At 39.3% G+C, this 17,029-nt stretch overlaps 1 protein-coding gene across 1 annotated transcript in view; it reads right to left on the bottom strand.

Moving 5' to 3' along the window:
* The window catches only part of dgkb (diacylglycerol kinase, beta), a 73,429-nt gene that overhangs the window by 25,131 nt on the left and 31,269 nt on the right, over nucleotides 1-17,029 (bottom strand). Inside the window, 1 exon segment of the mRNA XM_067450370.1 lies at nucleotides 13,378-13,442. Coding sequence (XP_067306471.1) covers nucleotides 13,378-13,442 — 65 coding nt within the window.

Here is a 17,029-nt window from a genome sequence, read left to right as displayed (position 1 = left end):
AATTGAATTTCTGTGAATTAAATTGGATCAATTCATAGAAATTCAATTTAGACAACTGAAAAATTTAGATGTAATCAGTCACTAGAAAATGTTCAATTGGAGACAGGAATATATTTTTTTAACAGTGTAGGAAATGCAGGGGGTTCAGAAATTTATAAAAAATGTATAATTACAGTTCTTAAAAAAAATATATTACTTGTTAATGCTTTGTGGCCCCTCAATTTTCCATGTAATTTATAGCCGCCTAACTAGTGGCCGTTCTTGTGTGCAATTCCACAAAACTGGAAGAATTTCCAAACATGTATAGGCTTTTTTAGAAAGAAACATTTTAAAGATAAAACTAAGAAGAATATGATAAATTAAATGATTTATGTAGAATCTGGGAATTTTTAATAATTTACTGCCATTTTGTGAATATAAAGTATTCACGTAATCATTAAAAAATGATTTAATGTAATTAAAAGTATTTAATTTTAGGAATTGGATTTCGTAATCCAGATTAATCAATTACTACCCAGAACTGATCATATTATGTTGCCTCTTAAAATACCTCACTTTGGACTAATTCTAAGGCACGTATTCTATGGAGAAACAATCCCAGAATGCATTGCAACAAGTTCAGGGAAAATACAAGATGTAAAAAGTAATGCATTTAGCAGCTAGCTTCGTAATTTGTTATCAAGAAAACCTTAAAGGTGGCCTATTATGCAAAATTCACTTTTACATGCTATTTGAACATTAATGTGTGTTGGCAGTGTTTACACAACCACCCTAGGATGGTAAAACTCCTCTTTTTTATCTCCATAAATCATAAGCAGTGCCTCAGAACAAGTAATTTGCAGATTCTAGCACTGTAAGGTTACAAATGGTTAGGCCTTGCCCATGACTGTATTAGCACCCCACCCTCAGAGAGCTGTACACAGTCCGCCATGTTTATTTCCTTGACAGAGCATTTAAAGGTCCCATTCTTTGCGATTCCATCTTTCAAACTTTAGTTAGTGTGTAATGTTGCTGTTAGAGCATAAATAATACCTGTAAAATTATAAAGCTCAAAGTTCAATGCCACGCGAGATATTTAATTTAACAGAAGTTCCCTTTCAAAGCCTACAGTGAACGGCCGGTTTGGACTACACTGCTGCACTTCCTGCTTTAATGACGCAACTAAAACCGTCTGCTGACGAACCCTCCGCCCACAAGAACACGCAAATTCGGGGGCGTTGTCATTTTGCTCTCGCAGGTCGAGAATAGAAAGCGTTGTTTTTGTAGTGTGTGTTTGTCGCCATGCCATTGAAACGCTGTTATTTTCATCCCGGAGTCAAATCACCTTTGTTTGGCCTTCCCACGGACGCTGTACGTAGAGATCAATGGCTACAGTTTATGTTTAACTCGGTTCCGGAAAATTATAATCACAATTTAAAACTATGTGCAGCACATTTTGCTGAGGACTGCTTCCTCAATATCAATCATTTTAATGCCGGATTCGCAGAAAGATTATTCTTAAAAGATGTTGCAGTTCCCTCTTTGTCTGGAGAAGGCGTTGTTTATGTAACGTTACCACAACCGGTAAGTGTATTTTATTATTTAAGTCGGTCCGTTTAACAGTTAATGTAACTCATTACACAAAGTGCAACGCTGTTTAGCTTTGTTAACTAACGTTAGATGGTAATTGAAACTAATCCGAAAAACTTAGAATATAAAAGTGTAGTAATTCATTCAGACACCATCGATTGTTGATGTTAGTAATGATCAGTTTAAACTACTGAATAGACAGCTTACCATTCTGAAACATCCAGCAAAAGTCTTTCCTGAGCAGGTTGTAATCGATCCTCTTCGATATTCTCCGGGTCTGATTCCGGCTCAAATTGATAAGGCAATATAGACATTTTTGCAATAACATTGAGCGCGCGTATATCCCCGTTATGGTAAGAGGCGGGACCTTTCCGGGCAACGTGCACTAAGCTGCTGTCCAATCACAGCGCGGGAAGCACTGGCCTAATCAGAACTCGTTACGTGTTTCTGAAGGAGGGACTTCATAGAACAAGGAAATCATCAGGTCGTTTTTAGGACAGAGGAAACAGCGCTGTACAGATAAGTAAATTGTGTGAAAAATACTGTGTTTTTTTACACGCGAAACATGAACTCGTTATATTGCACACTGTAAACATAATCAAAGCTTCGAAAACAAGCGAAGAATGGGACCTTTAACAGCAGCTTTCAAGTAAGATCTGTATGTATTCTTAATAAAGCTACTAAAGTTTTTCAATCAAGAGCAGTAAGAGATTTTTCTGTTTATCTTTTACAGCAGTACTGTATATTACACAGCTTCACTTTATTACACAGATCTAATATAGACATGCGATTTCTTTCCCTGCCGTTTACGTTTACAGACTGTCTGTGGGAACTGTGTTTTTTGACATAACTGTGTGTATTTGACAGTTTAAGCATAAAAAGTAGTGAATGAGAACCTTAATACTCACGGGACGCAGTCTGACAGTCAGCTTTCTGTGCGCATGCTTTGGATGTGTGCGCTCAGAAAACTATATATCAGAAGTCTAGACTGATATGGCTTTAAAATGCATGCAGATAATAAACTTTCATAGTGACGAAAAACTGCGATGTCACGTGAGCGTGACCACGATAGAGATGATCAAAACCAAATAGATATTATAGAGTATCTGAGGGACTTGCGGTACAGGCTCCGCCCTCTTCTGGAAACGGGGGAGGGGAGCAGCAGCTCATTTGCATTTAAAGATATATGCATGAAAACAGCATGTTTTTTCTTCCACTCAAAAATGGGCATTTACATCATGGTATAATAAATTATCTGTAGGGTATTTTGAGCTGAAACTTCTGCCACATTCTGAGGACACCTGAGACTTATATTACATCTTGTAAAAATAGGTCCCCTTTAAATCTATACCAAAAGACTAAGCTTAAATAGTTTGGTGTAATGACGAGCCTTTCATGTGTGTAGTTTATGAGTCAAGTAGGATCTCTTGACTCAAAGTGATGGTTAATGGCTGGAGAGTGTGAAGGAGGAGAGGTTCCCTGACAGCTGGCGGCCCTGCAGGAGTCAGTGGCTCCACATGGGGCTGTGGGTACTGAAGAGGTTGCCGTGAAGGCGGAGGAGATCTCAGCAGGGAAAGGAGGCCTTTCTAGTACCGCTGGGCTTTATCTGACTACTGGCCATACCACAGGGACCAAGTGCACATCGGCACCTAAAACTTAACTACAGCTCTGTTGTGTATGAGCGATCTGTGATACACAACAGTCACCAGCGCACATGTATAACACTCAGTCTCTTGTACAGTAAAGGCTTCCCTGTGGAATTCTGTTCCTGTTAAGATGGGGAATTTCTCACAGGCCCTGCAGATGGAGACCAGCATCTGCCAACTGAGTCTAAGAGATGCAACACAGGTGATCAGATGACAGCAAGTCCTGGCACGTCTACAAACATGAATGAGACTATAAACCATAGAGGATCTGGCGGATGGCCACCAATCTGAAATCAAACGCAATGGGGTCTTCTAATAAACCCACTAATGAAAGGCAGGTTGTTGTGATTTCTATTTTTTATAAACTACTGTTCAAAAGTGGAGTCAGTGATTTCTTTTTAAAGAATTTAATACAATTAAATAAGACATTAAAGACATTTATGATGCTACAAAATATTTTTATTTAAACCAAATGCTGTTTTTTTTCTATTCATCAAAGAATCTGGAGAGAGAAAAAAAATGTCAATAAGGAATATTTCTTAACCATCAAATCAGCATAGAATGATTTCTGAAGGATCATGTGAAACTGAAGACTTCATCATTTACTTACCATATTTTTTTTTTAATCCAAATAATGAAATTGAGGTCCAAAACAACACTGGACCCCATTGACTTTCATTGTACAAAGAGGGGGAAAATGACATTTATCAATGATAATAGAATATCATTCAGGTTTGGAACAACATAACGGTAAGCATATATGATGAGAGAATTTTCATTTTTGAATGAACTTTCCATTTGAAAACTGATGGCTGTGATCTGGAAAAATCAGCAGAGACCAATACAGAAGCTTCCAAGTCAAACAAATGAATAAAATAAAAATAAACAAGCAATACATTTGAATGCAAGGCTGTAACCACCATAAATACTGAGGGGGACAATATTCAGTTTGATGAATATGGGTGTTGAAACGGTTGATTCTTGAAGATTTATACATTTGTTTGTTTTGTTATTCACCCTTTATATCCATAAAATATATCCCTTTTCTATGGTTTTTAGTGTGATAAGTGTTGATAAAAGTGATGAGGTTGTGCAAAGTGTGAGATCTTCTTGTAACATTCAGTATGTTAAGTAGCAAACATCAGGTGGAGTTGTCTGCTATTTCTGTACGTAAGTAGTGTGTGAACATGAGGAGGTGGGTGGAGCTGGGAGGGGTTTGAAAGTCCAGCAGGGATGGGGACAGGGCCACAGGTGAGATCTCAATAAATTACACTCTGAAGTGGTCATTAATTATAGATGACATCCCAGTCAGACCAGCGATTTCATTTGAAATGAGGAGCAGTGTGCATAGCGCTGGTGCCCAGGGCTCTGGTGCGATGGCTTACGTGTGTGTGTGTGAGAGAGAGAGAGAGAGAGAGAGAGAGAGAGAGAGAGAGAGAGAGAGAGAGAGAGAGAGAGAGAGAGAGAGAGAACAGTGGGTCAAACAGTCTTAGCTCCTGCATTAGCTCTTTGATGAGGACCCTCATTACGCTAAACGGCCCTCTATGGTTCAGCCACCCTCCGACTCGAGGAAAGGTTAAACAGAGAATAATTAAAGAAGACCGCCTCAGGCTGAGCATGTCACCCTTAAGGAGCCACTCTGGTCAGCGGTAGGCTGTTTCAAAGATGGCTCAGTAGAGCTCAAACACTCCTCCCTGGCCAGTATCATACGGCTAAAATAAATGACACATTAATGACACTTTAATTTATTTCACACTTGCCTTGAAAGTCTTAAAATTTTAAGAAAAGTTTAGGTTAAGTAAGTTAATTATGTTTTTGATAGAAAGCCTCATTTATTTAATCAAATATACAGTAAAACTGCAATACTGTGAAATAGTATTAACAATTATTTATATTTCAACATATTTTAAAATGTAATTTAAAATGTTTTTATATATATATATATATATATATATAAAGATTTATATATATCTAACCCTAACCTAACACTAGCCCCTAACCCTAACCCTAACCTAACCCTACCCTTAAACTTACCCATCAAACCACACCTGTCCCTAACCCTACCCTTAAACTTACCCATCCCACCACACCTGTCCCTAACCTTACCCTTAAACTTACCCATCCCACCACACCTGTCCCTAACCCTACCCTTAAACTTACCCATACCACCACACCTGTCCCTAACCCTACCCTTAAACTTACCCATCCCACCACACCTGTCCCTAACCTTACCTTTAAACTTACCCATCCCACCACACCTGTCCCTAACCCTACCCTTAAACTTACCCATACCACCACAACTGTCCCTAACCTTACCCTTAAACTTACCCATCCCACCACACCTGTCCCTAACCCTACCCTTAAACTTACCCATACCACCACACCTGTCCCTTACCCCTTCCCTTAAACTTACCCATACCACCACACCTGTCCCTAACCCTACCCTTAACTTGCCCATACCACCACACCTGTCCCTAACCCTACCCTTAAACTTACCCATCCCACCACACCTGTCCCTAACCCTACCCTTAACTTAACCATCCCACCACACCTGTCCCTAACCCTACCCTTAAACTTACCCATACCACCACCACACCTGTCCCTAACCCTACCCTTAAACTTACCCATACCACCACACCTGTCCCTAACCTTACCCTTAAACTTACCCATCCCACCACACCTGTCCCTAACCCTACCCTTAAACTTACCCATACCACCACACCTGTCCCTAACCCTACCCTTAAACTTACCCATACCACCACCACACCTGTCCCTAACCCTACCCTTAAACTTACCCATACCACCAAACCTGTCCCTAACCTTACCCTTAAACTTACCCATCCCACCACACCTGTCCCTAACCCTACCCTTAACTTACCCATCCCACCACACCTGTCCCTAACCCTACCCTTAAACTTACCCATACCACCACCACACCTGTCCCTAACCCTACCCTTAAACTTACCCATACCACCACACCTGTCCCTAACCTTACCCTTAAACTTACCCATCCCACCACACCTGTCCCTAACCCTACCCTTAACTTACCCATCCCACCACACCTGTCCCTAACCCTACCCTTAAACTTACCCATCCCACCACACCTGTCCCTAACCCTACCCTTAAACTTACCCATACCACCACACCTGTCCCTAACCCTACCCTTAAACTTACCCATACCACCACACCTGTCCCTAACCCTACCCTTAACTTACCCATCCCACCACACCTGTCCCTAACCCTACCCTTAAACTTACCCATACCACTACACCTGTCCCTAACCCTACCCTTAAACTTACCCATCCCACCACACCTGTCCCTAACCCTACCCTTAACTTACCCATCCCACCACACCTGTCCCTAACCTTACCCTTAAACTTACCCATACCACCACACCTGTCCCTAACCCTACCCTTAAACTTACCCATACCACCACCACACCTGTCCCTAACCCTACCCTTAAACTTACCCATACCACCACCACACCTGTCCCTAACCCTACCCTTAAACTTACCCATACCACCACACCTGTCCCTAACCTTACCCTTAAACTTACCCATCCCACCACACCTGTCCCTAACCCTACCCTTAAACTTACCCATACCACCACACCTGTCCCTAACCCTACCCTTAAACTTACCCATACCACCACCACACCTGTCCCTAACCCTACCCTTAAACTTACCCATACCACCACACCTGTCCCTAACCTTACCCTTAAACTTACCCATCCCACCACACCTGTCCCTAACCCTACCCTTAACTTACCCATCCCACCACACCTGTCCCTAACCCTACCCTTAAACTTACCCATACCACCACACCTGTCCCTAACCCTACCCTTAAACTTACCCATACCACCACACCTGTCCCTAACCCTACCCTTAAACCTACCCATCCCACCACACCTGTCCCTAACCCTACCCTTAACTTACCCATCCCACCACACCTGTCCCTAACCCTACCCTTAAACTTACCCATCCCACCACACCTGTCCCTAACCCTACCCTTAACTTACCCATCCCACCACACCTGTCCCTAACCCTACCCTTAACTTACCCATCCCACCACACCTGTCCCTAACCCTACCCTTAAACTTACCCATACCACCACAACTGTCCCTAACCCTACCCTTAACTTACCCATCCCACCACACCTGTCCCTAACCCTACCCTTAAACTTACCCATACCACCACACATCCCTAACTTTACCCATATTCCACCTCAATATCAGCAAAAGTTATTTGCAATACAATATTAACACAATGATTACATTGTAATTATATTTTTATTAGTGGTGGGCCGTTATCAGCATTAACGTGCTGCGTTAACGCAAGACTCTTATCAGGCGATAAAAAATAATGATAAAAAAATAACGCCGTTAATCTATTCTCAAAGTTGAATTGGGAGCTGGGACTATACCAGCGTTTCCCGCACTTGCACTGCGGTTCATCTCACATCTGATGACGCATCTTTAATATGGGTTGAAACTGTAAAACAATGCTTTATTTATGTTTATGTCGATGGATACACGTGCTGGCTTCTCAATGATACACTACAACAGCGATGATAAAAGAAAAACGTGGGAAAAATGGCCTCTCTTTGTAAACTGTTCAGTGCATGCGACCAGACATTTCGCAGTCATCACCTGTGTGTAGAGCCAGAAGACGCGAGTGAGAACTCGCACGTAAATATTGAGTTATCTTTCAAGTCTTGCGCTTGAACAGACAAACTCACACAAAAAGTATGTCAACATGTCCATCTTGATGAGTATCCAAGCAGACATATAGTCTGAATACGGCTTAAGTGAACATACAGTCAAGAAAGATGACGCATATCCCTGCATTAACGTTAGGTCTTAAAGGGGCAGTAACCTTTACTCGGTTTAATGTCAAACAGAAGATAAGGACATCACTCACTGCTCTTGATTGAATAGCTTGTGTAAGCTTAATAAGGATTAATCTTCAATTTAAACAGTGAAATATGGAATTATTTTACATTTGATTACTTTATTCAATTTCTCTACCTAAAAACTAATGTTAGACCTACCTGAAAAACCTGAATATATTGTTTATTTTATCAGTATCTTTGCTCAATATATTTATTTGTGCTGCTGCTTGTATTAAAGTTATTTGTTCTTATTTTCTTTATTTTTATTTGACAGTAGTCCTTTTTTCCCTAAACATATTAAATACAGAACCGTACCGAAACCGTGAACGTAAAACCGTGATACAAACCGAACCGTGAGCAATCTGTACCGTTACAACCCTAATGTAACGCAAGGGGGTGCCTCAAAATGTTCTTCATTTTCAAAGGGTGCCATGACTGAAGAAAGGTTGGTAAACACATTTATTCTTTCAGTCTCGAGTACCACCTAAACGCACTTTTTTTGTCATTCTGATTTAAAGATTCAGTGGACTGTTTACAAGAGACGTTATATAAACTGATCTGGGGTTTAGATGTGCTGTCTTTCTGTTTGTCTGTAGCCAGGCTGTGTCTGTCATTATTCCAACATTATCTTCATAACTTCTTACGAGATAAAAAGTTTGTTACCCCTCAGAAAAATTTACTTTCCTGTCTTGTCAGCTTTATAGCCTGGTGTGAGCGCGGCATTAGTGAAGGCGTGCACTGTATATCACATCACATAAGGACGCACACTCAAAAGTTATCGGCACAGGTCGTTTACATGGTGATTTTTTGTTTGTTTGATCAGTTTATGAAAATGTTTATCCCACCCCTCTCAAACCAATTACAATTTCATTCGGTTTGGGCATTTTTTTCAGATTGAGGTGTTTATATGGTGCATTTTCATTCGGACTGGACTTTTAAACCGATTACAGTGCTCCATGAAAACGCACCTATTATTTTTAATTATATTTATACACACATTCTGAAAGCCTTCGGCAGAATTCAGATGAGCCATTTTAATCTAGATTAATTTAAAAATGAATCTAAATTAATCTAGATTTTTTTTTTAATCTATGCTCACCTTAAATTTTTATATCTTATTAAGTACATAGTACATAAGGCCACCTAATATAAAGTGAGATCCAAAGGATTAATTTCTTTAAAAACTTTTTATTTTTTTATTTTGAACAGTAATATATACTGATAAAAAAGTAAAAAAGTAAAAATAAAATAAAAAGTCAAAGTAAAAAGCACACATCTGTATGAGCTTGACAATTCCACTTAACTTTTTTTTTTTACTTTTTGTAATTTTGGGGTTTAAATATTCCTTTAAAGTTATCACGTTTATTTGTCATAAGACTATTTTCCCCTTAATACCATATAGCTCTTATTGTTATTATTTTAAAATGGGCCTTTCAAATGGCAAATGGTTTTTTGTTTGTGTTTTTTTTTTGATAATGATAATTTTTAAGATGACAGTGATAATTAATACCAGCTTAACACAATTTTACTATGGTACTGTGTTGGACAATGCAATCAGATGGTTATTTTCATAAGGAGATCAAACATTTAAAAAGACAGCACACATACTGTAATAATAAAGTTCACAAAGCAAAAGACAACCGAGACACTTTCTTTTTCACATCATCTTGAAGACAGAGATTATCTTGGAACCCCATGAACGATCAGGGATGAGAGAGAAAGTGTACTTTAACGAGTCTGCGCGACGCTGCCACACTGATTGTCTGCTTTTAATCCTCGACCTCATTATCACCCTCTGGTCTTACTCCAGCAGTAAATTAATCTATCTGCAAAGTGTCAAATCTTCTCACTTTCCTCCTGGTAATCACCCGAGGTGCAAATAAAACCAGGGAGCCGGGTTCACTCAAGACCCCGCGTCCGTTATCAACAAGATGATGCCGTGTTATAATTAAAAACCAATTGGCCATTGTTTGGTTGCTCATTAAGCCGATCAAATATTTGTGTCTTCGCTAAGGTCAATGCAATGACATTCAATAACAGGCAGTGTGAACTGGTAACTGGAAAACAATTTTAGATATTGGAAAAGTTGCATGGATAAAACATCCAAAAAAAAAAAGTCAAAGATGCTAATTTTCGGTGCTACGAAAGAGAAGACTAAAGTTAAATTTGACCAAGGCCTAACATAGATATGTTAGCCATATAGCCTAAAGCACACGTACAGTAGCTAATATGGTTAATGGCCTAAACAGTTTGTACGAAGTAAACATAAAAAGATAGATCAACGACTAAAAACTGGGTTGACTAAAACTGGGTCATTTTACAAAACGGATGGCATTTATATGGTCAGTCATATACAAATACGAATAAAAACGACTTTTACCGTGAAACTACAGACATATTTTAAATAAATAAACAAAATGTTATAACTATATTTAATGGTTCTCTCTTAACCATATACACACACGTGCATGCACGGACGCATGCGCACACACACGCGCACGCACACACACACACACACACACACACACACACACACACACACACACACACACACACACACACACACACACACACACACACACACACACACACACACACGGGATAGTTAAAAGCGATTAACAGTTAACAATTTTTCTGACAGAATGTTGAAAATCATGCAAATATATACTTCAAAGGTCCCGTTCATCGCGATTCCATCTTTCAAACTTTAGTTAGTGTGTAATGTTGCTGTTAGAGCATAAATAATACCTGTAAAATTATAAAGCTCAAAGTTCAATGCCAAGTGAGATATTTTATTTAACAGAAGTTCCCTTTCAAAGCTTACATCAAACGGCCGGTTTGGACTATACCCCTGCACTTCCTTCAGGAATGACGTCACTAGAACCGTTTGTTGACTAACCCTCAGCCCACAAGAACACACAAAATAGGGGGCGTGGTCTTGTTGCTCTCCCACGTGGAGAAGAGCGCGCATTTAGCGCTTGCATCTCCCCGTTATGGTAACCTTTCCGGGCAAAGTGCGCTAAGCTGCTGTCCAATCACAACACGGGAAGCGCTGGCCCAATCAGAACTCGTTACGTGTTTCTGAAGGAGGGACTTCATAGAACAAGGAAATCATCAGGCCGGATTTAGGACAGAGGAAACAGCGGTCTACAGATAAGTAAATTGTGTGAAAAATACTGTTTTTTTTCACACGCGAAACATGAACTCGTCATATTGCACACTGTAAACATAATCAAAGCTTCGAAAACACGTGAAGAACAGGACCTTTAAATTCCACCTATCAAACTTCAAATGGCCTACGTTTCATAGAACGCCTCCTATGGATTTACATCCATTAAAAAAACTCCAGCAACTTTAACTCTAAGTGAGATATGCATGGCCTTTGCTTCAGTAAACAGTTATATATTTGTAAAAGGTTCTTAGAAAAATCGAACAAAAAAAATCTGCAATACCTTCCTAACTATGATCATGCATTATTGAGGGAGAAAAGATACTATGTAATAGAGAGATCTAAACCCATTCTCTCATGTGAATTATTTATCAAATTCAAATAACAGATGGTATAATTTTCTTAAAATATCTTAATCATTATTCAAAAGACACAGTGGTATAAAACGGTGGACACATACTCTTGTGTGATCAGAATACTGTTTGATTATATGTCCACACAGATTTGAATCAACATCAACAGTCAGCATTCATGCCTTCCGTCTCCTGACCAATCCTGATTTCCTGAAATTAAAATGTTATCTGCCTACCAGCTTTGAAAAATAGCATCGCACGTAGAAAGTATAATTATCATTTGATTATTAAAAGACTCTCCTGAAGGTCTTGTGTCATCACCGTGATGGAAAAATGATGTCAAACTACCCAAGCAAATTCAATTACCCAACCAATTACTCGCCTGCGTTCGTACTGACTTATTGGGACATTAAATATTAATGGGAGCATAGATATCAAATTTGCTCGTCATTAGAAGGTGCACACATTGTGGGCTAATCACAGATGTTCCACATCACTCAGATCCTTTCAGCAAAGAATTAAACACTCCAACACAAAGGAGCACATACATCTGTTGCTTGACTATCCATACAAGGCATTCTGGTTCTAAACGAATAGGAAATAGTAAATCTATTTGTTTAAATACATACAATGAGTAAGCCTGGCTCACTCCATAGCAATATTTAATAAATTAATATGTGTGTTTAAAAAAAAAGTGTATAATATCTGTGACACTGGCATTACTAAATGCAGATCGAAAAGTAATGAATGTTTTCAAACAGATAATCCCACCCTAAATTGACACCATTGGTTAAAGTCAATGTTGCTGTGACAGGCTCCCTAAACAAACAACGGGAAATGAACGTATAAATTATTTATATTTGTCTCTCAACATTAAGCCTTTTAAAATGTGTACTGTAATATTCGGGTGGTAGGTAATCAATATAGATTTTCTGGTAGGGGTGGTACTGGGTAGTAACAGATTACATGTTATCTAGGTTAAGTAATCAGATTACAAAAATGAAGTACTTGTAATTAGATTAGATTCTGTTTTAAATTACTTGTAATAAGACTACAGTTATTATTTTGTTGATTACATGATTACATATTATTCACACAATGACAGTAAATCATTCAGAATTGATTGATTCTGCCTAATTAAACTTTTTCACATTTTAAATCGTCCTTTCTAAAAAAGCATATTGCTTATGTACATTCAGAACGTTTTCTAGTTTTTTTAAATTGCACATCACAGACAAGCCACTAGTCAGGTGGTTATAATTACATGGGAAAGTACATATCGAATCAACTCCTGACAAATACATGAATTATTATTTGAATTATCCCTCAGCAAGACTTTTAAGGAGAAAATATTCAGCATTGGTGTTGACTTATGAATTTGCACATGGCACATCTTAAAAACACCACACAGACATACAGACAACATTAAAAACTTAAGTACATACTGATTTCTGGTATTATGTTTAAAACCTTCTTTCAAACTAAGAAGTTTATTCTGCTCAAGATCAGATTTTAGGATCCATAATATAATCGCACATCATCATCTAATTTTATATGAATAAAAGTATGGCAGAAGTCTCAAAGACACACCTGAGCGGTGAAGGAGAATTATCAGGGCATTAACTGACTGTAAACCCAGCAGACACACTGGCGAGCTTACAGATCGAGATGACAGCTAAAACAGTGGGAGTTAAGATGCAGTGTTGGTGAAGTGTTTGGTGTTAACACAGAGATAGAGAAAGAGCGGTACCTGCTGTTAAACCTTTCTGGATGTTTCTCTCTCATAATGTGGAACCGATGAGCGATGGATGCATCCTACAAAAGAAGAAAAATGCAAATCACATGAGTTTTTTAAGCACACCGATATACCGCCATCAATGTTTCGTGAGCTTCTGACAATGCTTCGTTAGGGGCCTTTGACGTATTAAACTCGTGTGTCAGATTCTCTCATCATCCGCTGTGCATCTGGGTCTTAAAATCTTGAATTTGATAAAACAGCTGTGTGAAGATGAAAAGACAACAGATTGAGGATTGTATTGAATGGTTTCATGATGGTTTTATCATGGGCCATTAGCTATAAACAAAAGCCCCACGTCAGAGATGTCGCAGACAGAGACATGTTTATTTTTAAACCAGATGAATGTATTTTAAAACACGACAAAAATCTGACAAAAAAACAAAAACTAAAATCCTTTCCCCAGACAGAGAACCAATTACGGGCCTGGTCGCCCTTCCACATGACTGGAAACAAGTTTGGGCTCCATGCATATGTATGTGTGTTAACAGATAAGGCGTTTGTGATTCTTTACTGGGATTCTAGCCAACGATGATGAGTATTGACAAGAGGACTGAACACGTGGTTCGGCTAATTAATCATACACACATACAGGATGCTGGAGCTCTGCTGCAGATACTCTTCCACTCTGACATCTGCGGGTTAGAGGTTCAGAGGCGCTTGCATGCACTTTGTGTACTGTAAATGTTTTGTTGCTATGGTGATGTATAGAGATGGGGGTTGGAATGTAAACTGACTATACGTCCTGACTGAGAAATGTAGATTCTGAAGGCCTGATGGTAATTTGTAAGGACAAAATGGAGAAGCAAGACAAACATGACACTTTATAAACCATATAGAAGAGATGCAGATTTAATTTAGCAGAATTCCACAGATTTCCCATCATAATCAGCACCAAAAAACATGATGATTCAGTGCGGCTATCACTGACAGGAAGTATACCATGCTGAAAGGGTTAAGAATATAATTCATGGGTTTCCATACAAATGTGCAGCAAATCTGTTCAAAGTTGCAAAAAAGGCTTCAGAAAGGCTTCAGAAAGGCCTCAATTGGCATTCAGTAAATTCCCACTCACAAGACCCATAAAGGCACTAAACACGTCAATACACAGTCCATCTCACTACAGTGGCTGTACAATAATTTTACAATGTGACAAAAATAGTTATTGTGCGCACAAAAATCAAAATAACAACTTTATCCACCAAGTTTTTGTTATTGTTACAGTCCTTGATTCTGACATGAAATAGATAAATATTAAGCCTGCTTTTTAAAACAAAGAAAAGAAGAGATGGCAGGATGAAGTTCAGTAGTCAGGGCACTGATCAGGGAGCCGGACATTTTAAGGGCTGTCTCAATTGCAAAATCCTTCCAGTGCACCAAAAGATTCACTCCATAAAAAGCCCTACAATGCACTCCAAAAACCAGGGATCATCGATGCTCACTATGTTCCCTTAAAGAGTTAGTTCACCCAAAAATAAAACCCCTCACCCTCATGTCGTTCGAACTCCGTTCATCTTAAGAACACAAATGAAGATATTTTTGTTGAAATCCGATGGCTCAGACAGGCCTTCATTGGCAGCAATGACATTTCCTCTCTCAAGACCCATAAAAGGCCCTAAAGACGTCGTTACAAAGCCCATCTCACTACAGTGGCTCTACAATCAACGTAGGAAGTGATAAGAATAGTTTTTGTGTGCAAAGAAAAAAAAATGTAAACAACCACTTTATTCGACAAGTTCTTGTCTTCCGTCTGGGCCTCTGACATGTACTCACGAAGCACCACGACGCATGCGCAAAAATATGACGTTTCTTGCGGCTCAGGCATCCAGGAAATGCATACCTTAGCACTTTTGAGCACTTTGTCAAGACCTAAAGCACAATCAATGAAGACTTCAACAACTTAGATACAGCACTTCCTCTGCTTGTAAACCAAAAAAGGCCTCGCATCCGCTGGCTACACGTCATATTCTTGTGCATGCGTTGTGGTGCTTCATGAGTTTACGTCAGAGACCCAGACGGAAGACAAGAACTTATTGAATAAAGTCGTTATTTAGAATTTTTTGCGCACAAAAAATATTCTCGTCGCTTCATAAAATGATTGTAGAACCACTGGACTTTTTAATGAAGTCTTTAGTACCTTTAATTGGGTCTTTGAGAGAGGAAATGTCATTGCTGCCAATGAAAACCTTTCTGAGCCATCAGATTTCAACAAAAATATCTTAATTAAAGGTCTTACGGGTTTCGAACGACCGGAGGGTGAATAATTAATGACAAAATTTCAATTTTTGGGTGAACTAACCCTTCAATGGAAGTTCTAAAGCGCAAAACATAAATCATGTGAGCTAAAACTACACATAACGACGTGATAGATTTTTTTAAATACATCTTCAGGTCATTGAACATAGAGGACCAGTGCCTGAATGCTGAATTTTATGATCTTGGAAGCTAGGGAGCTGATTGAGACGCACCCTACATTAGTGGCGAGGAAATCCAGAAGTATATTCCAGCAGTGTGCGCATGCATGACGCATGTCTAAAGATCAATTCTGATTCAAAGCTTATGACACATAAATGTGCACATCAACCCAATCACTTTATCCAGTGTTCATGTTAGGGTTCATTCTGAATAAATGTAAACATGGCTAAAGATACTAAAATGATCACTGTACAAGATACAGAAGTATGAGTGAACTTGGGTGTGCTCAGAGATAAATAAATAAAAATTGAAAAATAACTTGCAGAAACTTTCTCCTGTACCTCCCTCTTTTCCCCCTCAAGACCCAAACACACTCTTAAGACCATTTGTGAATCTAGCTTTTCCAATGAAACCACCTCCACACAGAAGACCCCCTGCTAGCTCACTGCTGAATTTTTTTTAGTGGAAGCCAAAAAAATCAATTCCTTTACTGTTGACATCTCTTAAATCCGCTGTTAGTTGCAGAGCAAAGGGAGGCCCGGGGTCCCACCAGGCTCAGTTTTCTTCAACGCAGAACAAGAAGAAAGGTAAAATGACAGGTGTATCTAAAAGATTGTATTGCTCTTTTCTTACAAACTGCACAATATATAAAAACATGAGAGCAAAGGCACGGTCTCCCCTCGGCCTGGCTCTGGAGCTTTCAGAGACGTCATCGTATCCGGCGTCCATGAAGGAGAGACCAGATTTCCTTTCATTGACTCTAAAGTTGAAGTTGCAGCAGTCAGTCACACGCTATCTTTCATCTGCCGTTGTCCACCCCTCCCCGATAATTACCACTGCAAAACTCTCGTGACCAAATTAATAAAGGGACATGTGTAATGTTCTCTCATAGTTCAACATTTAGTCCAATTACGGCTTGTCCAGGCAGATGATGTGCCTTCACCGGGAGAGTAATGACTTTGACATGAGCGCAGGGTCATTAGGAAACAGACTACATTATCTTAGGCGATCCTGTGTGATTAGGGACTGTCTCTAGCTTCTGGCTCTGACCGAAATGATAACACCCCCTGTCTAACAGAGAGGGATATTTCAACTTTGGTATTTAAATGGTACCTAATTACCCAAAATATCACTTGACAGGGTGATCAGTCAACGAGACAAGCGTTAATATGAAGAACAGCTTTGATTTGAG

The sequence above is a fragment of the Pseudorasbora parva genome, chromosome 8, assembly GCF_024679245.1.
Source record: "Pseudorasbora parva isolate DD20220531a chromosome 8, ASM2467924v1, whole genome shotgun sequence".
NCBI classification, from domain to species: Eukaryota; Metazoa; Chordata; class Actinopteri; order Cypriniformes; family Gobionidae; genus Pseudorasbora; species Pseudorasbora parva.
The sequence above is the reverse complement of the archived record's forward strand: the minus strand, read 5'-3'. Positions and strand labels throughout refer to the sequence as shown.